Source organism: Muntiacus reevesi, chromosome 20, assembly GCF_963930625.1.
Source record: "Muntiacus reevesi chromosome 20, mMunRee1.1, whole genome shotgun sequence".
NCBI classification, from domain to species: Eukaryota; Metazoa; Chordata; class Mammalia; order Artiodactyla; family Cervidae; genus Muntiacus; species Muntiacus reevesi.
Window position 1 is genome coordinate 21,639,592 of NC_089268.1, and position 27,565 is coordinate 21,667,156.

Genomic DNA, 27,565 nt, shown 5'->3' on the forward strand with positions numbered 1-27,565 from the left:
GGAAAGGGGGAAGGAGGGAAAATTAGGATGCTCAGACTAACATGTTCACATTACTATATATAAAATATATAACCAACAAGGACCTACTGTACAGCACAGGAAACTCTACTCAATATTTTGTAATAAACTATACATGAAAAGAATCTAAAGTATATGCATATATTTATGTATAACTGAATCACTGTGCTGTATACCCAAAACTAATACAACATTGTAAATCAACTATACATCAATTAAAAATTTTTAAAAAGATTTTTATTGAAATAACATTGAGTTTATAGACTAATATCAAATTAATGGCCATCTTTATTACACTGAGTCTTCCTGTCCATGAATATTTCCTATGTTAAATATAAATATATATAAATAAATATATACATATATAAATTTATGTATATATATAAAATATAGATATATATGTGTGTGTATAGATAGTTCTTTATGTTCTTCAATAATTACATTTACATACAACTCTAAATCATTTTTATTTGATTTAAGTAATTTGTTATCATTTTATAGATAGCTTTTATTTCTATTATGAAATGGATCTTTTACCTGTTACATTATGCTATGTATATGAATGGTTATTCCTGGTATGTAGGAATGTTACTTATTTTCGTATGCTCATCTCAATATAAACTTTTTCAAACTTCTCTAGTCTCTGGAACTTGAGCTTTTCTGTGAAACTTTGTATCTGTCCTCAAATCAGCAAAAATATTTTCTCTGATGGCTTCAGTGCTACAGAACATATGTAAGGGTCAAAGTTTCTAATATGACAGCCAGAGCAAAGTCCAAGGTGTCTTTGCTTATCACAGGGTGTCATTGCTAAAATCTATTCACTCGCAACAATGATTTGGATGAGATTGGCTTGCATTATTTCTTTCATCTTGTTTTTTGCCCACATAGCAGCTGTATCGGTAAGTAGGGTTCTGCTCTTCAGGATATTTAGAAATATTAATTCTAGTATATGTTATCCTTTTTCTGAATATTTATTTCTTTTCAGATTAACCATCTTTCTAAAGGAAATGGTAAGAACTAATTGAAATACATAGAGTGCTTTCTGAACTTTCATTTGCTCAGCAAGACTGATAACAATTTTCTCCCCATTTTTAACAGTATATGATGGAGAATTTGAGGAACAGAAGGATATTTCAGAAATCAACTTAGGTGGGTGTAATTTCTGCCATTATTAATGTCTTTAAATAATTTAAAACTCTGCGATAGAATTGCTGAAAATCTCTTAACTTTCAGAATATGATATTGACTAACTTTAGGAGAGAACTATTCATTGGTGCCTCATTAGAGTTTGCAGCATTTCTGAAAAATGAAAACATGAAAAGAGAATAATGGTTAGACTGAATTTTCTAGAACTAGTGAGTATTCAGTGGCTCTAGAAATATATAACAAGATTTTTTTAAATAAAAAATCCATTTTTCCAGTTTTCATTTTGAAATGATCACCTAGTACCTCACTTCCTATCTCAGAAGACCTATTTTGATTCCTAGAGTGTAAGAGTTTTGACGCCAATGACCAAAAAGTTTCCTTCTAATTCACCTCTCACTTTTTAAGATTCTTGAACAAGGTTTCTTTTTTTTCATTGAAGTATAGCTGATTTACACTATTATATTCCTTTCATATGTACAACATAGTGATCAAATATTTTTACAGATCATACTCCATTCATAGTTATTATAAGATACTGGATATATTTCCTATGCTATACACTGTATCTTTGTGACATTTATTTTATAAACAGTAGTTTGTCCTTCTTTATCCCCTACTCCTCTCTTGCCCTTCCCAACCTCCTTTTCAGTCTTCACTGGTGAAGAGTTTGTTCTCTGTGTCTCTATGTTTGTGTTTTATTATTCACTAGTTTGTTTTATTTTTTAGATTTCACATGAAAGTGATAACATAGAATACTTGTCTTTCTTCATCTGACTTATTTCACTAAGCAGAATACCCTCTAAGTTTTCTTGTCCCAAAAAATGGCAACAGTGGATGTGACAATATATGATATTTATTAGTTATTTACATTTGTTCAATTAAAATGAATTTTTGTATTGTTTCAAAAAGAGTTTAACCACATAAAGATGAATAACTAAAGACAACAATGGACAAGACTCATTTTATAAGAAATGCGTTTTAGCAATTCTTGTTCAAATATTACTCTTTTTAAATCCACATCTAGCTGCAGGCTTGGACCTCTTTCAAGGGGACATCCTCCTGCAGGTGAGTACCTTCCAGTGACACCAGAACATCCCCACAGGACTGGCTGTGACAGGACAGTTAGCCCTGACCTGTCCAGCCCTGCCCGAGATGACCATTGTGAAGATGAAAGAATATCAGCCATGATTCGTGTGCACAAAGACTTCCACTGTGCTTGCTGGTGTAAAAAAAAAAAAGATGAAAACATTAGTGACCAAAACGAAAGAGTCTATAATTATTAAATTCTTTGTCCACCCAATTTTCCTAAGAAGTGAAGAATGAGAGAGAAGGAAATCCACCACCATACTGAAAGTGACTATTTCAGTTTTGAGGAAATGTAGGTCTCTTTCATAGTTGTTCAATTGCTGAGTCATGTCTGACTCTTTGCAATCCCATGGACTGCAGTACGTTAGTCTTCCCTGTCCCTCACCATCTCCCAGAGTGTGCTCAAACTCATGTCCAATGAGCTGGTGATGCCATTCAACCATCTCATCCTCTGTCACCCCCTTCTCCTTTTGTCTTCAATCTTCCCCTGCCTCAGGGTTTTTTCCAATGAGTAGGCTCTTCTTCAGGTGAAGTATTGGAGCTTCAGCTTCAGCTTCAGCATCAGTCCTTCCAATGACTATTCAGGGTTGGTTTTCTTTAGGATTGATTGGTTTGACCCACTTGCAGTCCAAGGGACTCTCAGGAATCTTCTCCACCACCACCATTAGGAAGCATCAATTCTTCAGCGCTCAGCCTTCTTTATGGTTCAACTCTCAGATCCGTACATGACTACTGGAAAAACCATAACTTTGACTATATGGACCTTTGTCAGCAAAGTAATATCTCTGCTTTTTAATATGCTGTCTAGGTTAGTCATAGCTTTTCTTTCAAGGAGCAAGCATCCTTTATTTGGCCTTAAAAATTTCTCTGGAAATTTCTATATTGTCTATAATGGACATTTATTGTTTTTATTATTTGAAGACAACATGACTATTTAAATAGTGTGACAGATTGTTTGTGATGTGAGAGTTTACAAAGGGGAAAGGAAGCCAAGGAGACCAGCCATCCAGTCTGCTTTGCCTTTTGTTTCTGCAGAATTCCAGAAATGGTCTGAGAGACCCGAGCACCAGGTGGAAGTTCCCCATCCCTTACATCCTGGCCGACAATCTGGGTAACATTAATTGTTCTGTATTAGAAGCCTTGAGTTGAACTCTTCTCTCTCCTCTCTCTTCCGGGTCATCAGCTTCAAAGTTGAGTAACTGCCAACATCTAAAGGAGTTTCTAAGCTCTGAGGAGTCTTTATCTCAGGGAAACTCATGCTGCTTAACCAATCTAAGATGCAGAATGTCAAATAGTACTTTTTAAAATGCAGAACACACTAACACGTTAATTAGACCAAGAGAGCAACACAAAGGACAAAAATGAAATACAATTTGACATCATAGCAATGAAAAATGTACACTTGAAATAAGAGTTTTGTTTAAGTGACAATAAATATGGTACCAGGAAATCAGTTTCAGCATATTGATTTCTTCCCTTTCTGTTGCAAAACAAACATGCCACACTTTTGAGAAATAGAAAAGACCGTATTTCATATGTTCATCACTCTCATTCCTTGGTATTAAAATTTTTTATTCTTTTCTGTCTCTTAAGAAAAAGGACAATATAAATTAGATTTTGCTCATCGTTGGAAATAAGAGTAGTTGGAAATAAAATAAATATTAGAAGCCATGTGTGGACATTGGCTGACCTCAAGCAGCTGACTAACAGCTCAACAGTCACGATGATGCGATGCCTGTCTGGGAGGCCCGTCCTCTGTGGATGGGAAGACTCCAGAGCAGAGAGGAAGTCAGGACAGTGTTGCTCAATCTTAATGAGCTGCTGGGCTGCTCCCACTCTCAGGAGATGTAGATTGTGTTTCAAGATTTTCCATCACTTGCATCAGTGTTGCTTCCAGCGCCTTTTCAGGAGAAAAGTTACATAGAAAAAAATGCTATTGTCCTCAGTTATGTTCTTTATTGGAATATAATTGCTTTACAATGTTGTGTTAATTTCTGCTCTACAGCAAAGTGGGTCTGCCACGTGAATACATAGATCTCCTCGCTCTTGAACTTCTCTTCCTCCTTCCCTCCCAATCCCACCCTTCTAGGTCATCACAGAGCTCCCTGTGCAGTACAGTTGGTTCTCACTAGCTATTTTACACGTGGTAGTGTATATATGTTAGTCCTAATCTCCCAATTTGTCCAACCCTTCCCTTCCCTCACTGAGTCCACATGTCCACTCTCTGCGCCTGCATCTCTATTCCTACCTTGCAAACAGATGAGATGTGATTTTTAAATCTACCACACTCAGTGTTTCCACCATTTGAGTTGAAGAAAACAAAAGCAACACAAGCTTATAGACAGCGTGACTTGAATTATAATCAAACTTTTTTCTTACATTTTGTGGCAACCAAGCTGTCTTCAATTTAAAGATGTTACTCCGTGAGAATACATAAAAGTTCATGAACATCTTTGAACAGGTTTAATGCATGCTCCTACTGTTGTTTGTGTTATTCCCACAATTTATTTACTGATTATTCCAATGACTTCCTTTAATGACCTTAATATGATTTTATGACATCTGAATATAGAGTCTCCGACTCAGGAGTTCCTTAAATAAAGGCCAGAAAAATGTGAGATAAGTACATGGTAAAGTGCCAGGAATGATAAACTCTTTGGGAGAATCCCCAAAAATCAAGTATGCAAGAAAACAATTTAATTTTATAGAACTTAGCTTAATTTTTAACTTAGAGACCTACAACCAACGATGGGGTTAAAAACCACACACACACACAGTGAGAAACAGTCTCCTTTCCTCTGGTGTATCTTTCTCCTCCACCTCGTCCTTGTCTTATGTAATACCAAGGTAAGCACACGTGCAGGTTAAGCAAAAGGAGTGACGTTTGATCTTTGGTCATCAATCCACAAAGGTTACTAACAGGCATCTAGTACTCTTGCTGATTCAGGTACATAGGTTTCTGCTGCTTTGGTTCCAAACTTGGGTTACAGAAATCTTTTCTAAGGCTGTCTGCAGAACTCCCTTTCTAGCCTTATCATCTCATGGGGATCCTACAGGGAAGCTGTGTAAATATCACACTTAACTTCTTATGCTTTCAGAACCCTCCAACCTCTCTCAGCTCTGCTGTCTTTCTCCAGCAAGAGGGAGAGTCTCTTTAGATTGGGGGAAGGAACCTCACTGTCACTGCTTCTCTCCAAGGTAATTTATCTGTTTATCCAGAAGACAGAAGTGACTTGAGTCACTTCTGTCTTCTGCTCGGCCATGTTGGTCTCTTGAGGCAATGCACTCAGAATTTTTGCTTAAATGAGGGAAAACGAAAGGGAGAAAGTGGGGAAATTATTTTATGACTTTGTTCAGCCACACATACCATTAGTGTATTCTTATTTTGTAGATACACACACACACATTATGTATTTAGCATTTAGTGCATTTGTATACACAAATGGTTTGTCAGTTTTAGTTTCCAAGGGCTTCGTTTACTATCAAAAAATCTATCATGGACTTCAGTGGATTTCATACAGCAGCATGAGTTTCTATGTTTCTAGGTTACATATATTATCCCAGATCTAGCTAAGGCTCACTGATAGCTTTATTGATTTCTGCAGCACTGAATGCCAAAGGAGCCATTCTCTATGCCTTTGAAATGTTCCGCCTCAAGTCCTGTGTGGATTTCAAGCCTTATGAAGGCGAGAGCTCATACATCATCTTTCAGGAGTTTAGTGGGTGAGTATGAAATGTTACAGAGTGTGAAATCCATCCTCTGACTTATAAAAAGTGACAGATCTCTTTTAAAGACTAAACAAAGAAATTGGAAAGAAACTAAAAGCAAAATCAAATATTTCACTGTGAATTTCTTAAAGTGACATCACATTTTTATTGTGCTCTATGAAGAATGCATTGTTTGGATACCTCTAGGAACCAGGGAGACTCATCTCAGTTCTTTCCTGGGTTGAGGTCATGTTTTAAATTACAGCCCTTTTTTTAAAAAAAATCAAGTTTATTAAAGCTGCATTCTATTGATGGTACTGTTTTCAATTATTAGTACTCCATTGGCTAGACTTCTCGGAAAAGTTCTGTCAATGTAAGTGATATTATATGATATTTGCTTTTCTCTTTCTGATTTACTTCACTATGTATGAAAGTCTCTAGGTCCATCTACACCTCTGCAAATGGTACAATTTCATTCTTTTTAATGGCTGAGTAATATTTCATTGTCTATATGTACCTCAGGCTTAGAGAACAAGCAGGGATACCAAGGAGGGGACGAGGGGATGGGATGAATCTGAAGCTTGGGACTGACATATATACACTATTGATACTATGTATAAAATATGTAACTAATGAGATACTGAAGCTGAAACTCCAATACTTTGGCCACCTCATGCGAAGAGCTGACTCATTGGAAAAGACCCTGATGTTGGGAGGGATTGGGGGCAGAAGGAGAAGGGGATGACAGAGGATGAGATGGCTGGATGGCATCACTGACTCGATGGGCATGAGTTTGAGTAAACTCCGGGAGTTGGTGATGGACAGGGAGGCCTGGCGTGCTGCGGTTCATGGGGTCGCAAAGAGTCGGACACGACTGAGCGACTGAACTGACTGGCTGAGAACCTCATGTATAGCACAGGAAACTCTACTGAGGGCTCTGTGGGGACCTAAATGGGAAGGAAATCCAGGAAAAGGAGGGGATATATGTATGCATATAGCCGGTTCCCTTTGCTGTACAGCAGAAGCTAACAGAATATTGTAAAGCAACTATGCGTGAGTGAAGTTGCTCAGTCATGTCCAACTCTTTGCAACCCCACGGACGGTAGCCTGCACCAGGCTCCTCCATCCATAGGATTTTCTAGGCAAGAGTACTGGAGTGGGTTGCCATTTCCTTCTCCAGCTATAGTCCAATAAAAATTAAGAAAAAGAAAAAAAAAAAGACCCACCTGGAGCTTTCTCTTCACATTGTGGTTCCCATCATGGCCTCTAGGTGTTGCCTGGATTTGGTTGTCTAGTTGTGAAAGTGGGGATTTTGTTTATCATGGATGAATAACAAAGGTAGAAAAGGAAGTTAGCATTCATTTTAGCTTCTTAACAGAAGCGTCTTAGACCTCATAAGGTGTGCACTTGGCAAGAGGGGCGGTGGGGTAATAAGTAAATAGCTCTAATATGCTACGGTGAATGCAGACGCAGGATCTCTAACACAGAGGGAATCGAAGGGTCAGGGAGAACAGAGCTGAGTGTCAGAGAGATGGAGGAGGGAGAAGACTGTAGAGGCAGAGGAGAAGGAAGAACAAATAGAGAGTGGGAAGAGAGGTAAAATCCTGTGTAACAAGGGAAGCTCAGCTACTAGCTCTGCAGTGACAGAGATGGGTGGAATGGGGGAGGGTGAGAGGGAGGTCCAAGGCAGAGGGGATATATATACGTATAGCTGATTCATGGTGTTGTACTGCAGAAACTAACATTGTAAAGACATTATACTTCAATAAAAGATAAGCAAATAGTACATTTAAAAATTTTTTGAAAATAAAATTCTTTCTTGGGAAAAAAAAAAAAAAAAACCAACCCATCAATCTGGGGACTCTCACTGCCTGTGGTTGGGATGTCTCTTACATTTAAGTTAGAGGGAGAGAAAAAGGGGGGAAGAAGATCCAGGGAATGACTGGCCCAAAGCACCCCAAACCCTTGGAGATTCTGATGCTCTGAAGCTGGAGGTTAACAGGGCTCTTCCAGAAAGATAAGGTCAAAATTTCAGAGTGGTAATGCCATGGTATTTTACAACTTATACCTTTCTTTGAGGGAGGGATGTTAAAAATGATAAATAATATATGCTTCCTCTGGATGGTGGCTATTTTGCAGAGTAAATTCTGACGTGGTAATGAAATGCTATTATCTGAGAGACAAGGCAAACATGGTGATATTTGCACAGCTCAATACATTTACTAAAGATCGTTGAATTGTACCCTTAAATTGGTGAATTTTATGATATGTAAATTACATCTTAATAAAGTTGTTAGAAAATAACTAAGATCCGTTTTTGAGTAGAATTCAAGTCTATTAGCATCTGAACATATAAGATGTTAGCAATTTGGGGAAAGCAATAGCAGGTAATTTAATGTGATTGTCACCAGGGAACTCACACTTCATTGGTAGCATTTAAAATGATTGGTACATCTCTCATTCTGTTGAGCACGGGTCAGCATATAGAGCCTTGTTCCTCAACTTAAAGGGGCAAGGAGACAATTTGTGTGCAGCTCCTGGTTTGCTAATAGTGATGGAAAATCAGATTTATGAGCAAAAACAAAAATAATTGGGAAAAAGAGGGAAAGAGCCCTCATGTGAGGAATTTAGAGTATCTGCCAGCAGTTCCTGAGTCCACTATTTTCTGAGGGAATTTATGAGTTCTTCTTGTCTGGAGCCTTTTAGACATAAGTTAGGGAGCCTGCTGTGTGCTGTCATAATGCTGCAGATTTGGAAAAATCCCAAGACATGAACTTGATGAACTTGCATTTTTAATAAGGGTCTTTTTCATAATCATAAAGCATATACCTTCTCATTACAGGAAATTTGAAAAGTCATTAAAATGTAAAGGAGAAAGTATAAATCAACCATAGCCACCACTCAGAGACACCTTTGTGGTATAAAAACAATAACATTATATTTTTGGACTGTCCCATGGGTTTGTGAAGGTGAAGAAAACAGCCAGTTTTTCCTTCTTTTTGCCTGATGCATTATTAGGTTTGATTTGCCTTTGAGTGGATACCACTTTTATAATGGTCTATCACTTGTAAAGCCTACATAGTAATCCCTCCAGGAAATGTTGCTTTTTTAACCAGTCACATAGATTGAACTATTAGCATACGAAAAGGCTAATAATAACTTCTTCTGAAAATCAAACCTAACCTTCAAATTTGTATTCTGGAAACTTAGGAATTACAGCCACTTGAGAATTCTCTAGAAGAAAATTTCTATCTCCTTTCTAAAGGTGCTGGTCTGAGGTTGGCGACTGACACGTGGGACAGAACCTCTCCATTGGTCAGGGATGTGACTATAAGGCCATCGTTGAACATGAGATTTTGCACGCTCTGGGGTTTTACCATGAGCAGTCAAGGACGGACCGAGATGACTATGTGAATATCTGGTGGGATGAAATTCTTCCAGGTGTGTATGAACCCAAGGTGGTTGGGTGGGATTTGCTATTACCTTTATCACTTGCTCAGATCAACCGTGGGATGACCAGGCCAAACCTGTGTGTGAACAGGAGCTTCAGTTTCTCCAGGCAGAACACAGACTATGACCTCCTCTCCTCTGGGCTGAGTTGATCTGATCATAATTGATCCCAGATAAGGGTCTCAGGAAATGAGGAATGTTGTTCATCTCAATGTGGGGTTGAAAAGTTAATCAGATGCTTTTGTTTTGCTTCAGTGTTTTTGTTGAAACTCTATCTAAAATTCTACTTCCTGTCTTAGTGGGTAAAATGAACTAGATCCTTGAGGATGTCAGGGTCCTTTTTTTCTGGGTGTGAAATCTCACGTAACTTTAGGAAAGGAGAAACTGTATAATAAACTCGAGATACTTGAGGATTTTTGTGCTCTACCAAATCAATAATATATGTTTAAAAACAGAACAACAACTACATTAGAAAAAAAAAAAAAAAAGCTCTTTTAGGTGAAATTACACTCCCAATTTTGTTAACTGTAGCTAATAGTTTGGAGTTTTGATTAACCAAAATGTATAAATCTTTTCTTTCTCCTTTCTAAGTGCCTCTTCCCCCCCTCCCCAGCTCAAGCTTTGTAAAGGATAACACAATTTTATTTCACATATTATTATGCAGTTATTCTAACAATTCTGATGTTCTTTAGTTTTGTTGGATTTCCTTCAACACTACCTACCTTCTTTGTTTGAGACAACTAAGCTGAAAGCTTTTGAGTACACAAAAATATTATTATCAAAGAATTGCCCAAAGGGTGGGGGAAAATTCCATGTTGTGTTTCTGAAAACACCTAGTTTTAAAATAGGAATTAGTCCAGGAGGTGGAAGAGCATTATTTTTGGCAGTGATAGCTTTATGAAACCTTAATGGATTGGAAATGCCTTAGTGATGACCACACATGGTTTTCATGAAGCAAATCATGGCCTTGTAATTATCTGTTTCATTTAGATCTCAATTTCACATATGAGTTCATGGATGGTAGTGCATCTCTAATAATTTTAAGGACTTGGAAGGACTGGCCATACTTTAAAATAAAATGTGAATCCCCAAAAGACTTCTGCCAGAACTAGCTCCTTGGGAGGAAGCGCCTCAGTGGTTCTCACAGGAGGAGGGGGTACAGATGGCTAATTCTATTACACTATGTGTCCCTCTTGGCACCTCCTATTCTGATATTTTATGAAGGTAGAGTGCAGGTGGGAGGAGGAGAAAGCATGTGGTTTGTGAAAACCTAATTGAAGGACTTCCCTGGCGGTCCAGGGGTTGGAACTTCACCTTCCAATGCAGGGAGTGGGAGTCTGATCCCTGGGTTAGGAAGTTGAGATCCCCACATGCCTAGTGGCCAAAAAACTAAAACATAAAAAAGAAGCAATATTGTAACAACTTCAATGAAAACTTAACCAAAAACCCTAATCCATTACCAGGTATGAAATAATAGATCAAAAACATATGCTTGTCTCCCTGGCCTAATTGCTTTATATTTGGGTTTGTGTAGAGGGGACAGAAGAGCGCAGGTCAGAGGTCAGAGAACCAAATCTCTGACTATGAGGCTCAGGGCATTATTAGACTTTGTGTTTGCTAGAGGCCTGAATTTCTCACTTTCTCCTCTGTATACTTAACTCTGCTGAACATGACATGAGGAATCAGAAAATATGCGCATTTTTAAGTCTTGAAGAACATGATGCTCAACGCTTTTAAGATGGTTTTAGGCTATATGAGGGCTTCCCTGGTGGCTCAGTGGTAAAGAATCCACCTGCAATGCAGGAGTCGTGGATTTGATCCCAGGATGGGAAGATCCCCTGGAGGAGGACATGGCAACCCACTCCAGTATTCTTACTTGGAGAATCCCATGGACAGAGGAGCCTCTCGGGCTACAGTCCATAGGGTTGCAAAGAATCGGACACAGCTGAAATGACTTGCATGCACGCAGGCTACATAAAGGCTCTTCCCTGGTTGCTCAGTGGTAAAGAAACTGCCTGCCATGCGGGAGACACTGGTTTCATCCCTGGGTTGGGAAGATCCCCTAGAGCAGGAAATGGCAACCCACTCCAGTATTCTTGCCTAGAAAATCCAATGGATAGAAGTACCTGGTGGGCTACAGTCCATGGGGTCGCAAAGGTCGGACACGACTTAATGAGTCAACAACAACAACAAAGGCTATGGGAAATCCCCTTGAGGGATTCTGCACATTTGCCAGGAGAATTTGTAGATGTGCTCAGCTCTGGGTTGAGCGTGGATGACTCACCATGTTTGCTCATCTCCAGTCTATGTTTTCATCAGGTGTAATTCCTTATGCCTCAATTGCCTGCCATCGCTGGAGAAATTTTCTCAAGCGAGACATTCAGTCCAATCAAGATCATAAGCAATGGCAGTATTATTACTCAGGGTAATTTATGACTTTTGCTGCATCTCATCTTCAGTTGATGGCAGTCTCATTATTTACACTAAGAAGAGACTTTCCTGGTGGCTCAGACGTTAAAGCGTCTGCGACCTGGGTTCAATCCCTGGGTTGGGAAGATCCTCTGGAGAAGGAAATGGCAACCCACTCCAGTACTCTTGCCTGGAAAATCCCATGGATGGAGGAGCACGGGGGCCCTGAAGCACCTGGAGGGCTACAGTCCATGGGGTCGCAAAGAATTGGACATGACTGAGCGACTTCACCTTAGAAACTCTATTGGCAATACAATTGTCTCCCCAAATCCATCTCCATTTCTGAAGTCTGAACTGTGTTTTCTGAATCTGTTTTTTTCCATTAAGGAGAATACGTCTGAGGTTTAGCAGGAATCTACAAATTACAGAACTACAACCCATGGGCCATATCTGTTTGCTTTGTAAACAAAGCTTTATGGAAACACAGCCACTCCTGTTTGTTTATGTATTACCTATGGTTGGTTTTGAGCTGTACCAGCAGAGTTGAGCAGTTGTGACAGATACCATACAGCTTGCAAAGCCAAAAGTATTTTCTATCTGACCTTTTACATAAAAGGCTTGCCCATGATCTCTGCTTTACAAGGTCACTTCCTCTTCAAGCCCTTAGTTATGAGTTCCCTGAAGGCAGGACCACGCCTGTCCTAGTCACTGCCAGGGGCCACCAACCCACCTAACACAACTCCCAGTAAATAGTAGGCATGACAAAACTGTGTTGAATTAAATTTTAAAATGTATTAAAAGCATTTATTGGGTCAAGCATTCTGATAAGTCTCCTTGAATAATAAAGAATAAAGTAATCTATTCTAATCCAATGATTATATTGAAAGTTAAGGAAAACAGCCAGTGAATTGAAAGTGCCTTGCCTAAGATGCCGCTGAGAGTCACCACGAGATTCCTGACCCTAGTCCTCACACCACTTTGATGCTTTTTATAACGTTATGCTCTTAACTGCCATCGAAGGACAAAGTGCTCTAGAAGGAATGACTTTCCTCCTTGCCTATTTGGGTCATTTATTTCTTGTAATCTGTCTTACCTTTGATCCCTTTCGGGTTAAGTCCCCACAAAAGCCTTGTGAATTGAAAGGATGAAACATCAGTATTCTCGTTTTATAGTTAAAACAAGTTTTTCATCAGAGGGGTTCACAGGTTTTTCCAAAAGTATTTGGGGGCCACCTGCCAGAGTTCCCCAATCTTGAGTGTACCTGTGTTGATATCTTTGAAAGGTGATCAGTTTCTTCTAATTAATAAATACAGTTGGATGGAAAGCTAAAAAGAGAAAAGGAAATGAAGGTGGAAATTTATGATTGGGAGAGCAGAGCATTCTCGTTCAGTTTTCCAGTCACTCCCTAAGGAGAAAATGAAAAATCCGTGAACTTCCTATTCCTATGGCTACAACAGTAAATGATTAATGGCTGCTGGATTAAAAGAACATCTGAATGGTATCTCACTTTGGCATTTCACTTTACAATGCACATTTTCTTCCTTGGGCTAATCTCATCAAAAATATTTTCTGTTTCTGTTTTGAAAGGAAAGTCCGTTTTCTTCCTATTTTATTTTTCTCATCATGGGGCATTTTATGGAGCAGGAGAATGTGAGCCTTGATTGACAGGATGCGATGTTCTTGTTAGCTGCTAACCTTTTTCTTTGCCCCTCAGATTTCTTTTTCCTACCTTGTCGGAGAGTTGTCCAGGTATAACTCTTGGTGGATGAGGTACTTGGCTGGTAGTGAGATGAATCAATCCTGAATATTTTTCTGAATTCAAAAACTCCTTATTTCTGCCATAAGGAATATCTGCCTCAACTTTGATATTTTATCTTCTCTTTCTCAAAGTCTTATGCACACACACACATATTTATTTACATATATAAAAAATGAATCTTTGATTTAAATATACACTTAACAACATGCATTTTATATTATATAGTATTAAATATGTGCATATTTTTATTAATATAACATATACTTTAATATTCATTATAATAATTTTATATACTATTATATAGCATACTAATACATTGTAATAGGGCTTCCCTGGTGGCTCAGTGGTAAAGAAGCCATCTGCTAATGCTGAAGATGCAGGTTCAATCCCTGGGTCGGGAAGATCTCCTGGAGAAGGAAATGGCTACCCACCTCAGTAGTCTTGCCTGCAAAATCCCATGGACAGAGGAGCTTGGTGGGCTATAGTCCATGGGGTTGCAGAGTCAGACATGACTTAGCGGCTAAACAACAATAATACATTGCAATATTATTAGTAAATATTAATAAATCATAAAATTTTATATATATTATTTAATTATAAAATATGTTAAATGTGTGTATATACTTAAATCAAAGAAATATTATTCTGCCCCATCCCCTGTTTGGTGCCTGCTTGAGTATCCAGTCAGAGGGTAGGGCAGAGAAATGGCATGACTACTCAGGATGTGTGGACTCCCTCCTGACAGGTTACCAGCACAACTTTAACACCTATGATGACAGCTTCATCACAGACCTCAACACACCCTATGATTACGAGTCTCTGATGCACTACCGGCCTCTCTCGTTTAACAAGAATGATAGTGTCCCTACCATCACAGCCAAGATCCCTGAGTTTAACTCCATCATTGGGCAGCGTATGGATTTCAGTGCCATTGATTTGGAGAGGCTGAACCGAATGTACAACTGCAGTGAGTACCTCTGAGTCTGAAGACTGGATACCCCCATTGACCTTATAGGTTTCCCATACATTTTCCTTTGTGTTAATTTGCTAATTTCCTGTCCATTTCATTAAGGGAAATGGACAGACTACATAAACTTAGTTTCTCTCTCCTTAGAAAAAAATACAACACCTACCTCACAGAATTGTTACAAAAATCAATTACGTGGTTGCATTTTGTGAAATGAGAGTATTGGACCAATGAAAGGAGCTGTAATTGTCCTACTTCTTTGGCTTCCTTCTGAAGGATGCATCATCATGTAAAGCTCAAGATAGTTATAAGCTTGAAAGCATTTTGCATCTTGCAAAATTCTTTGTCAGGCTTAGTGGCTCCTAGGGTCATCTAATCCTCAGGGATGAGATGTTGTCTAAAATGGCTCTGCTAGTCTTCTGAGACTCATTCTTTAATCTTGTTCAACATGTACGTAGAGAAGATCTACTAAGGGCAAAGCCCATCATAGTTGGTACCTCTTTCTTAATTGACAGGAGTTGACAGTTGGTGTTTTCAGCAAAGCATGACGGTAAGCATTTTTATCATTTGACTCTGTGAGGTGTGTAGGGCTGCATCTGTGTTTGCAGGTTCCATGATCTAATGGGTGACAGTAGGATTTGTATTTGAGAAAAACAAAAACAAAAAGTTTCATGATCCTGCTACACAGGGAGGTCTTAGTAGCCTAGGATGTTAGGCATTTGAAATGACCTGCCTCAAGTTTTTAACCAGGTGACAAAAATATCATTTGCAGCCACAACTCATACCTTTTTGGACCACTGTGATTTTGAGAAGGCAAACATCTGTGGGATGATTCAGGGTACCAGGGATGATACTGACTGGGTCCATGAGGACGATGCTCAGCCTGGACAAGCGGATCACACCTTGGCCGGACAATGCACAGGTCAGTGAAGGCAGCGAGGAACTACGCTGCGGTGGGTCACCAGGTTCAAGGGTAACGGCGGCCGCAGGTTTTGCTTCATTCGGAGTGTTGTTATCAAACCTGAAACTCTGAATGAGGACAAAACACATTTCTCGTATCTTCATTATTAACTCAGTAAAAAGCATCCAGGTTCTGGACATGCAAAAGAAAGATACATTTAAGCAATAACAAAACTGATAGAGACAGATGGTTGATAAGATACAACTTTGTACTTATAAATTGTTTATTTTATATACAGTAGTGTGTAGCGCAGGGTACTATACTCATTATTTTGTAATAACTTATAAGGGAGAGTTGTAGTATATATATATGATATATATATATATAAAACGGAATCACTAAAGTTTATATATATAAAACTGAATCATTGTGTTGCATGCCTAAAACTATTATGGCACTGTAAATCAACTATACTTCAATAAAAATTTTTTAATTAAAAAAAGAAGGATGGGAGTTTGTAAATTAGGGTAATGTCTCTAGAGCAGTGCCCTCCAATAGAACTACAGTGCGAACCACATATGTAATGTAAAATTTCCTAACAGTCACATAAAAAAAGAAACAAAGGAGCCTCTTCAATAATATATTTTATTTAATCCAATATATCCAAAATCTTAGCATTTCAATGTGTAATCAATATAGAAGCTGTTAATGAGGTACTTCACCCTTTTTTAGAGTGAGTATTTGAAAGCTGGCGTTGTTTTGTCCTTAAAGCACATTTCACTTTGAACTGACCACAGTTCAAATGATCGATCACATGCATGTTTGGTAGCCACCATAATGAACAGCATAACTTCAGATAGTTCGTACACATGATTTGTGCTGTGAAAAAAAAAGCCATAAAGTCAGAGGAGACCTGGGTTTAAAATCTGGCTCCATCTGCCTCATTGTGACCACAAGAAGTTGTTTTTGTTGCTGCTGTTAAGTCTTGGCTTTTGTAAGCCATCAAGCTTGGAGAAGGAAGTGGCAACCCACTCCAGTATTCTCGCCTGGAGAATCCCATAGACAGAGGAGCCTGGCGGGCTACAGTCTATGGGGTCACAAAGAGTTGGACACGACCGAGCGACTAAATAACAATAACAAGCCATCAAGCTATTGATACTTCATCATGAGCATGGAAGGAGACAAAGCATATAGAGTCTTAAAGAGCAGACCAGCCCTATTACTTTTTCCTCCCATTTTCCCCTTTTCTCTGGAGGTCCTATTTAGTTTTAAATTTCTATCTTAAGACCCTTTTATTATGTGCTTGGTATTGAAATCATGTCAACCCTATTTGCAAGCAGGTGGGGTAATAGATTATAATTGCACTTTAAAGACTGGGCTGTTATCGAGTCCCTTAGTCCATACCTGTGTGACTGTTGGTTAGAGTTCCTTCACAGAAGGGACCTAGCTTATCACCAAGCTACCAGGCCAACAGGAGGATTGTCAGAGGTTGTAAACCATGGCCCCTCTTCCTCCCACCTTGACAAAGGGTGAAAGTCTCTGTCACACATCAGATTATTAAACGTAAAATCTCCAGTGTCCAAAGGGTGATGTGTACCTGAGCTTCTCTCTCAATCCCCATCGTTAGATTAGCCTCTAATCTAATCTCTCCTGTAGGCTTGCTGCTAGGTTAACGTGCAAGTTCAGCTAAACAGAAACGTGACCTCTGTGTGAGAAGAATCTGCTGACTGACTATTCTAGCACTTTAGTAGGAAAGGAATGGACCATGACCCAGAAGAAGGATCTTGAAAAGTTTTATCAGGTTAACCTGACCAGCCACTATGCTTCTTTCACAGGAGGCACTTAATGGGACCAGGTTTCCTCCACTAGACAGCACTGCATTATTTGGGTAGATGCATAGACTCAAAGAGCTTGAAGGATAGAAGCCATTTCCCACTTGAACCCCAGAGAGATGAGTGCACACCCAGTCAGTGGCAGCATCAGGACAAGAATTCAGGACTCCTGACTCCCCAATCTGAGTTACTGAATTTGCACTTCATACTTCTGACTATATCTGGTGGAATTCTTGATCAAGGACCACCGGGAGACCTTCTTAGACCTGTGAGCTCTTGTTTACCTTAACCCAAGCCCTCGGCAATTCACAATACTCAAGTCTCAGGCTTCTAAGATCAAGTATTGAGAAGATCATACAGGAAAATATAATTTTCCCTGATGAAATAGTAAAGCCATTACAGTATATTTCAGCTTTATGGAAAGCTTATTAAAATATCATTGCTTGCAGTCAATAAGGAAGGCATGTGCCCCATGTATGAGGCAGGATGAAGCAGGCATTTGTAGTGTCACAGAACATAGAACTATATCAGATGTTTACTTCCTTTTTACTTGGTGAAATGTTTTGAGTGGAGCATTTGGTAAGAGGTTGAGTATTCAGTTCAGTTCTGTTTGGTTCAGTTGCTCAGTCATGTCCGACTCTTTGCGACCCCACGGACTGCAGCATCCCAGGCTTCCCTGTCCATCACCAACTCCCGGAGCTTACTCAAGCTCATGTCCATTGTGCTGGTGATGCCATCCAACCATCTCATCCTCTGTCGTCCCCTTCTCCTCCTGCCTTCAATCTTTCCCAGCATCAGGGTCTTTTCAAATGAGTCAGCTCTTCACATCAGGTGGCCAGAGGATTGGAGTTTCAGTTTCAGCATCAGTCCTTCCAATGAATACTCAGGACTGATTTCCTTTAGGATGGACTGGTTGGATCTCCTTGCAGTCCAAGGGACTCTCAAGAGTCTTTTCCAACACCACAGTTCAAAAGTACCAATTCTTCGGTGCTCTGCTTTCTTTATAGTCCAACTCTCACATCCATACATGACTACTGGAGTAAGTTTAAATGACATCTTTATATGCGAGAATTGTTCATTGCCCTTGACTTTGAAGAAGTGAGCTGGTTTTCCAAGTGATGTTTATGTTTAGCCACTTGCCTTTTGAAGGGAGAGAATTTTGAGATACCTGAGTTGGGTGAACCCAACCTCTGGCACAAATATAGACCCTTTGCCTCCTACTTTAATGTCTTTCCAAGACTTTCTTTCCATTCAGGAGAAACCCTCAACTGGTCCCTAACATGCTTTGAATGCCTCTTTTTTGGACATAGGAAAGGTGATTCGTTACTAGTGATCTACACCCAGTTATTTGGCTAGGAAAGGTTGAAACTGAATCCTTATCATTGTGAATATGTAAAATCCAACCCTTAAAAGCTTGAAGCCCACAATTTTTGACATAACTAGGAGGCCAATTCTTTTCCTGGGAATGAATCTTTTAACAGCACAGTTAATGAAGAAGATGGAACTCATCTCATAGACACTAAATTCCATCAAACTTTGCTTAAACCCTGTATTTCCTTAAGTCAAAGGTGTACATGTCCCAACTTTGGGAACGAAGGTAATCAGAGGCAGTGGGACGCTATGGCTTCCACCAGCAATTCTGTCAATGGAGGCAGAGTCTTTACTGACAGACAACCTTTCTATTTCCCCCGAAGAGTTCCGGCCTTTGTTGCCTGGATAATGGCCGGGGCTCACTGTCGTCACCTTGCCTGGGCTGAGGGAGGCCTGGGGTGTGGATGGGCGGAGACGGGACTTCGGGGTCCTCTCTCCACAGGCGCCGGCTACTTCATGTACCTGAACACCAGCTTCGGGGCCGCGGAGGAGGCGGCCCTGCTGGAGTCTCGGATTCTTTACCCCAAGAGGAAGCAGCAATGCCTGCAGTTCTTCTATAAAATGACAGGCAGCCCTTCAGACAGGCTGGTCGTCTGGATCAGGAGGGACGACAGTACGGGCATCGTGCGCAAGCTGGTCAAGGTGAAGACCTTTCAAGGTACTTGGAGGCGTCCTGCGGGGACCGATGGGGCTTCACACCCAGGACTGTGCTCTTTGCCCTCCTTCCCCTCCCCCGCCCGTTTCACCGTCCTCCCTCCTCCATTCCGCCTCCTCCTCCCAGTCTTCCTCTCCTCTGTCTCCTCCTCCTTTTCCTTGGCTTCCTTTCTTCGTCTTCCAAATGCATGATGCCTGGCACGCTTTAACCACTCAAGGGATGCTTTAACCATTCAAAAGCCGCGGTTTCAGGTGAGGCTGAAATATACTATTGTAAGAGGCCAGTCAGGAAAGAAGAAAGGAAACGATCAGAATATAAAAATCCAGTTTTCTCTGGAACTTTGGAGAAAGCCAGGACAGAGAAAACTGGTGATTCCAAGGTGGAGACTGGAAGGTTAAAGGAAGCAGGAATTGATGCTGAGGGAAAGGACATGGTTAGATAGTGGACCATAATTGTTTCTGCATCTGTTTCAGCAAAGTGAAGGATACCTTTATTTAATACACTGAAGTACCTTGAAACCTACTTGTGAATTTGGTGGGAAGTAAGCCATTCATTTGAAAAGACCCTGATGCTGGGAAAGATTGAAGGTGGGAGGAGAATGGGACGACAGAGGATGAGATGGTTAGATGGCATCACCGACTCAATGGACATGAGTTTGAGTAAACTCTGGAAGTTGGTGATGGACAAGGAGGCCTGGCATACTGCAGTCCATGGGGTTGCAAAGAGTCAGACACGACTGAGTGACTGAACTGAAGCCATTTGTATACATTAACTTCATGAAAAATCATTTATATATTCCTAAGTGATATTTTGTGTATTTCTATGAGAAGATCATGAAAATCATATTAGTAAAATGCTAGGTAGTTAGGGGGATGTGAGAGTAATCTGGCTGAAAATCAAGATCTAGGGTTATAAAAGCTAAGTAATTACATTCTTACATTCTTTTATTGTGGTGGTGGTTCATTCATAAACAGAAAGGGAGAAATATGTTTTTGTATTTTTTCATTCAGCAAAGAATTTCTCAGTTAAAATGATGAGTCCAGATGAAGCATTCTGTGTACTTCCAGAAGAAGTTGCTGCTCTTTTTTTTAAAAACAAATTTTATTGGCTGTGCCATGGGGCTTGTGGGATCTTAGTTCCCTTGACAAGGGATGGAACTCATGCCTTCTGGATTAAAGGGTGGAATCTTAACTGTTGGACTGCCAGGGAAGTCCCCAAAACCAGTCAATGTTGGTTTTATTTATATATTTTTTAATATTTTGGCCATGCCTCCGAGTATGTGGGATCTTGGTTCCCCAACCAAGGATTGAACCCATGCCCTCTGTAGTGTAAGCATGGAGTTTTAACCACTGGACCACTAGAAAAGTCCCCAGAAGCTGGTGCTCTTGAAAGGAGGAGGCTTCCTTTGTTTTTTTGTTTGTTTGTTTTTGTTTTTTGGGGTTTTAAAAATTGCTTTATTTGGGAAAAGTGCATCTTACAAAAGGGCAGCTGCAAAATACAGAGAAGAGGCTTCCTTTGTAAAAGGCTACTCAGAAGAACAGGGGCCCAAATTGTCCCTACTCAGGCCACTCTGTGAGTAGAAATGCTACAAATAATGGGTTTGAGGAGTTCACTTTTCTGGCCGAAATTTACAGAGCATCTTTTTGGAGGGATGACAGCTAGGTGCCCTTTAAGAGGCAAGAATCCTGTGTTACCAAGGATTGTAAATACAGACATATGAAATTGCCATCTTTTGACTTTTGGCTTATCAAATGTCTGTTGGGAGCATGCAGTGCTAATATTAAGGTATGTGGTGCATTTGTACCAGGGGAGAACCCAGAACCTGCAGAATGAAATAATAATAGAAAACAAATTCATAATTAAGATTTTTATGATAAATCAGAGTAGGTCTTTTTTTCCTCTTTTTTAGCTGTTTTTCCATATCAGATGTGTAACTTTGGAAATGTTTCTTAAGTTTATAGCAGATCCCTCCTGTGTGTGTTTGTGAAGTTTACATGAGATCATTCACGTAAAGCACTTGCCGCAGTACCAGGCTCAAAGAGTGCTCCAAAAATGCCAGCCACAGTTGTTACCAATTTTATTCTCTATCCTCAGGAGATTTTGATCACAACTGGAAAATTGCCCATGTGACACTCAGAGAGGAAAAGAAGTTTCGCTACCTTTTCCAGGGCACAAAAGGTGACCCCCAGAACTCGAGTGGGGGAATTTACCTGGATGACATCACTCTGACAGAAACCCCATGCCCCACAGGGGTTTGGACAGTCCGGAATTTCTCCCAGGTCCTGCAGAACACGGTGAAAGGGGACAAACTCCACAGCCCTCGATTCTACAATTCAGAGGGCTACGGTTTGGGGTTGACCTTGTACCCTCAAGGCAGAACGAGCTCCGGGAACTCGGGGTACTTGGGACTCAGCTTTCACCTGTGCAGTGGAGAGAACGATGCTGTCCTCGAGTGGCCAGTGGAGAACAGACAGGTGATCATGACGATACTCGACCAGGAAGCTGATGTCAGGAAGAGAATGTCCTCCAGCATGGTGTTTACTACGTCCAAGTCCCAGACATCTACAGGTAGGTGGTTGGAAGAACTGCCCCTCCACCTGGAAGGGCCAACAGATACGGTTCCCATCTGTATAGGAGAAATGAACTTTCTTCTCACACTTCCTCCTTGGGCACATATTGGTATATCCCCTGCCATGCCTAAAATAGATAGCTGCTGGGAAGCCGGTGTATAGCACGGGGAGCTCAGCCAGGAGCTCTGCGACTGCCTGGAGGGGTGGGATGGGGGATTGGGAGGGATGGGATATATGTATACTTAGGGCGGATTCATGTTGTACGCCAGGAACCACACAACATTATAAAGCAATTTACACTGTAAACCAATTATCCTCCAATTTAAAATAAATTTTAAAAATATCATCATGTTGGAGCATTAAGTTAGATTTTTCTTTTTTCTTCAATTGATGCATAGTTTATTTACAATGCTGTGTTAGTTTCTGGTGTACAACAGAGTGATTCAGTTATACATATATATTCTTTTTCATATTCTTTTCTCTGATGGTTTATTACAGGCTGTTGAATATAGTTCCATGTGCCATCCGGTAGGATTTTGTTGTTTATCTATCTTATATACAGTAATTTGTAGCTGCTAATCCCAAGCTCCCAATCTATCCTCCCTACTCCCTTTCTCCTTTAGTAATGTTTGTTTTTCTATGTAAATTAAAATTTTCAGTGTCATCTTCTCTCACGTTCATGAATTCATCCATCGAGCATCTAGTAAGGGCTTGCAATGTGCCAAATTCTGTGCCAGTTCCTTAGAATACAAGCAAATCAGGCAGATCCTGCTTCACTGAGCTAGTCATTTGTTAAATACTCAGAATTTGTGAGGCTCTGTGCTGAACTGATGCCCTGACTCCTAAATTACTGATTGTCAGTATGTCCGTGAAGCAAAATTGCATAATAAAGAAATGGGCAAGTTATTATTTTTTTTTTCAAAAGAAGAGACGTAAGCCTTAAAAGGAAGACACTATAGCTGTCTCTTCCCCTTCATTGAGGAAGTGACTCAGTAGTGGACCATGACCCTTCAGAGCAGTGGTTCTCTCTGCTCCTACCTTTCCCAATTCTCAGTTTTAATTCTCCTTGAAAAAGTAAATAACCTGATTTTTTCCAACATATTTTTTTTCTGATTAAGGAAGCCCTTATGGATAAACAAGGTTCTATTGTATAGTACAGAGAACTATATTCAGTATCCTATGATAAACCATAATAGAGAAGAATGTTTAAAAAATGTATATATACATACATGTATAACTGAATCACTTTGCTGTAGAAATTAATATGTGATTCTAAGTCAATTATACTTTAATTTAAAAAAATCCCACAAAACTCTCTATACTCATCAAAGACAAATGGAAAGTGAAAAATAAAGCAATAATGTGATTTTCTGTTATCTGTAACTTTGCAGCTATAAATGGCTCCGTCATCTGGGACAGGCCCTCAGTCGTGGGGTCCTATGACAACAATTGTGAATGTTTCAGAAGCATTGACTGGGGTTGGAGTGCTGTCATCTCCCACCAGATGCTGAAAAGGAGAAGCTTCCTTAAAAATGATGACCTTATAATTTTTGTGGACTTTGAAGGTATTTTGCTTCCTTTCCTGAATCCTGTGTTCTGGGTGTTCTACTAATTTTACATGGACTTTTAAGCATCTCTTGAAAGGTGGGGATGTTTCTGGGGGGCAACCAGGTTAAAAAATAGTTGTGCTCTAAGGGAACAAAGTTTTACTCCTTTTTTCAAGGTCTTCTATCTTGATTTGAACTGTCCTTGGGAGAAGCTACAATTTTAGTGCCATCTTTTTGCATAATTTATCAAATGTGACAGTTTTCAGACTGACTTCAGTGTAGTCTCAGTCTATCCATGCTCATGTGATGTTTCTTTTTTTTAAGTTAAATAGATAAAACCATAATTGGACTACTTTTATAAATAAACACAGCAAAAAAAGAATGAAGTCTTGCCATGTGTGACAACATGACAGACTTGGAGAGTATTATGCTTAGTGAAATCAGTTAGAGAAAGCCAAGTATTCTGTGTTTTCACTTATATGTGAAATCTGAAAAATGAAACAAATGAACGAATATAATAAAACAGACTCACAGATATAGGGAACCAGAGTGGTAGAGGGAGGGACAAATTAGGGGGAGGGGATTAAGAGACACAAACTACTACTTATGAAATAAATTACAAGGGTGTAATGTACAACACAGGGAATATAGTCAATATTTATAATAACTTTATGGGGAGTGTAACTATAAAAATGTCAAATTACTATGTTGAACAACTTAAGACTGATATAATATTTAAGTCAGTTGTATACATCAATAAAAATAAAAAATAATAAATAAATAGCTGACATTATAAAAATCTACTGGATTCAAAGCCACATTCCTGTGTCACTAAAGGTGATGTCCAAGAGCGATAGACGCGGCCCAGGGAACTTTCTCCAGGAGTGAAAGTGAATTGTCCTCATGTCCCTTTGTCTGTTTCCTCGAGATATCACCCATCTTAACCAGACTGAAGTTCAAGTTCAAACCAGCAGGCTGACCCCCCAAGGCCTTGTTCTCCATGGCCAGGAGCAGCAGACCTCAGAAGATTCGAGAAAGGCCTCTCTAGAGGCAGCCCTCCCGAGCAGCCTGGGCCAGGGGCAGCATAGCCGACAGAAGCGGTCAGTGGACAGCACAGGCCCCCTGGAGGACCACAACTGGCCACAGTACTTCAGAGACCCGTGTGACCCGAACCCTTGTCAAAATGAGGGCATCTGCGTGAACGTGAAGGGGATGGTGAGCTGCAGGTAGGCCTGTGGGCGGGAGGGGCACAGGTGAGGGGTGGCAGAGAGGAGCCCCATGTCTTCTGATCCTGCTAGAAGGCACAGTTCTCAGGTCAGAGCATCCACAGCATCAGATGGTCAACTGTGGCTGTCTTGGACTCCACGAGTCTGTGCCCCAGATTGACGGGCAGAGCCAGGGTCCTGCCAGAGCAGAAGAGTCCTGAATCTCCTCTGGGGCATCGTCAACAACAGCTTGAATGTTGTTGGAATTTTGAACTCTACTGCAGGGCTTAAGAGTGACCCAGAGCTTTTAGCTTCCATGCTCCATCATGGCGAGACTCAGGACCAAGCTTAAATCTGCCCTGACTACAGATATTATTATGAGTTATTAATTATGATTATTTCTATTGTCCATTAGTTCGTTGTCCTATAATCATAGTTATGTTTTCAATAATAGTAATAAAAATATCTGATATTTGGGGGCTGCTTACTGTATGTCGTGTGCTTCCGCAAGCAGTATGCATGCATGATCTAATTCTTCACAGCCGTCCTGTGACATAAAGGCTCTTCTTTCCCCCTGTAGGGCATAAGAAATTTGAAACTTAACGATGTAAGTAATTTGCCTGTAAATGCTGGAGCTGGGGACTGCATCCAGGTCTGACTGTCTGTACTTTGCTCTGTTTAATAATTTTTTTATAATGCTTGTTATTTGTATAAAATATTTCATAAAAGGATGTATGGGATGACAGAAGCATCACTTTCATTTGACAGAATAGTAGCAGATGTGGGAACTGGTCTGATTGGTTCAAAATATCAACATTTCTTCTGACCTCTTTTTTCCTTTAAACTTTGACTTTTTTTATTCATCATGGACTTTTGTATTATTTTTTCTTTTTTTTAATAGCAAAGGAAATGTTCTTTAATTACTGAGTTTTTTCCCTTGACCACTCCCTGTGGCATGTGGGATCTTAGTTCTCTGACCAGGGATCGAACCCAAAGCAGAGCCCATTCTGCAGTGAAAGTGCAGAATCCTAACCACTGGATCACCAGGGAAGTCCCCTTCGCAGCATTTTTTGATCTCCACTTTGTTTCTTCTTTGTTAAACTTTTATTTTGAGCTAATTCCAGATGTGCAGATACACTGATACATTGCTACAGAATTCCTAGTACCTAGAGTCAACATCTTCGGTAACCACATTCCAATTAGCAAAGCCAAGGAATGAGCATTAACGAATGCGAATGCGATTAACAAGGCCGTTGATGCTGAGTCGGTCTCACCCTCCCCTGGTCCTGTCTCCCCAGGTGCGCCTCGGGCCCCGCCTTCTTCTACACGGGGGAGCGCTGTCAGGCCCTGCAGCTGCATAGCAGCGTCCTGGGCCTGCTGGTCGGAGGCGTGGCCAGCATGATCTTCTTGACCTTCACCATCATCTCCATCCTTTACCAAAGGTCAAGGCAGTGATGCCCCAGGACGTCAGCCAGAAGCAGACATGCCCCCTGCCCTTGGACCCGCCCTTTCCTTCCGCTGCTCAGGGTAGTTTGGGGCTGTTTTTCCAGCCTTGCTTTGCCTCCAGCCTCCTGGGTGACCCTTCTGTTTTCTACACCCCTGACCCCACGTGGCTCTGTCACCCTGCTCTGCCCTCCCGATGAACCCAGTGTGTCCCATGACTGCACTCATACTCCCTGATTGTAAATTCTTTCTTTAGTGGACTGTCTTTCTCATAGACGGTAAGCTCCATGTGGGCAGACTCTCCTGTATCCTGTTAGCCCAATGCCTGGGAGCCTGCCTGACCCAGCACAGGGGATTAGTCAGCAAAAACAAATGAATGGACCAATAACTGAATGAATAACTAACCTGTAAAAACTCTCTGCTTTCTACTGCAGGTAAGACATAGACAATGAAATGCACACTTCTCTTTGTTCAGTTCAGTTCAGTTCAGTCGCTCAGTCGTGTCCGACTCTCTGCGACCCCATGAACCGCAGCACGCCAGGCCTCACTGTCCATCACAAACCCACGGAGTTTACTCAAACCCATGCCCATCGAGTTGGTGATGCCATCCAGCCATCTCATCCTCTGTCGTCCCCTTCTCCTCCTGCCCCCAATCCCTCCCAGCATCAGGGTCTTTTCCAACGAGTCAACTCTTTTTGTACCAGAATCCAATTCTCAAATACCTGTTTTTCCATCGGACGCAATAGTGTTATTATTCTTTGAGGATCTTGTGTGTTAAAGAATTTTAAATAAAGGTTTCTCCTAGCAACAGCATTTGCTTTCCTCCTCTGATTCCAGGGGAAAATCTTTAATAAATTCAAATAGCTATTTTGTCAGTACCTTCAACGTCCAGAATTGTATGTGAATTTGTGTGTGTGTGTGTCTGTGTGGAGGGAGGGAGTAATCATTCAAAAGGTCTTTTTCAGTTCTTTTTAAGTTTTAAAGTGTATTTGATCTACTATTCCTGTATAAAATTATCTTAGTAACAAATTGAAAGTATCAGGTAGAAGAAAGTATTTGTAGGCATACTTTCTTTCCATTGTTCCTAAGGAGACCACACTGCCTGGGTCGAGAAAGCTGCAAGAGAGATCAAATAAGGAGAGCTGAGGTTCCCATTCTCAGTCAACACAAGCCCCAGAAAAAGTTGGCTCTAGAAGCTTCCTAAAAGAAAATATCAGTACTTAAAGGCGCCTGAGTAGTCCAGGCTATCCCTTGTGTATGTGTGTTCCGTTGCTCAGTCATCTCCAACTCTTTGTGACCCCATGGACTGGAGCCCACCAGGCTCCTCTGCCCATGGGATTCTCCAGGCAAGAGTACTGGAGTGGGTTGCCATTTCCTCCTCCAGGGATCTTCCTGACCCAGGGATTAAACCTGAGTCTTCTGCATCACCTACATTGGCAGGTGGATTCTTCATTACTGCACCATACTGCGCCATCTGGGAAGGTGTTACATTATCAAC

The 27,565-nt window shown here is 40.5% G+C and overlaps 1 protein-coding gene across 1 annotated transcript; it reads left to right on the forward strand.

The window, feature by feature from the left end:
• Positions 1-848: 848 nt before the first annotated feature.
• MEP1A (meprin A subunit alpha) lies at positions 849-26,532 on the forward strand. Its single transcript, XM_065913135.1, is given in 14 exon segments — positions 849-917; positions 1,004-1,028; positions 1,117-1,167; positions 2,189-2,229; positions 3,286-3,361; positions 5,856-5,973; positions 9,224-9,399; positions 14,322-14,543; positions 15,316-15,465; positions 19,090-19,305; positions 21,397-21,870; positions 23,264-23,437; positions 24,348-24,645; positions 25,923-26,532. Coding segments are annotated over 14 exon segments (2,247 nt in total). The 3' UTR covers positions 26,080-26,532.
• Positions 26,533-27,565: the final 1,033 nt, after the last annotated feature.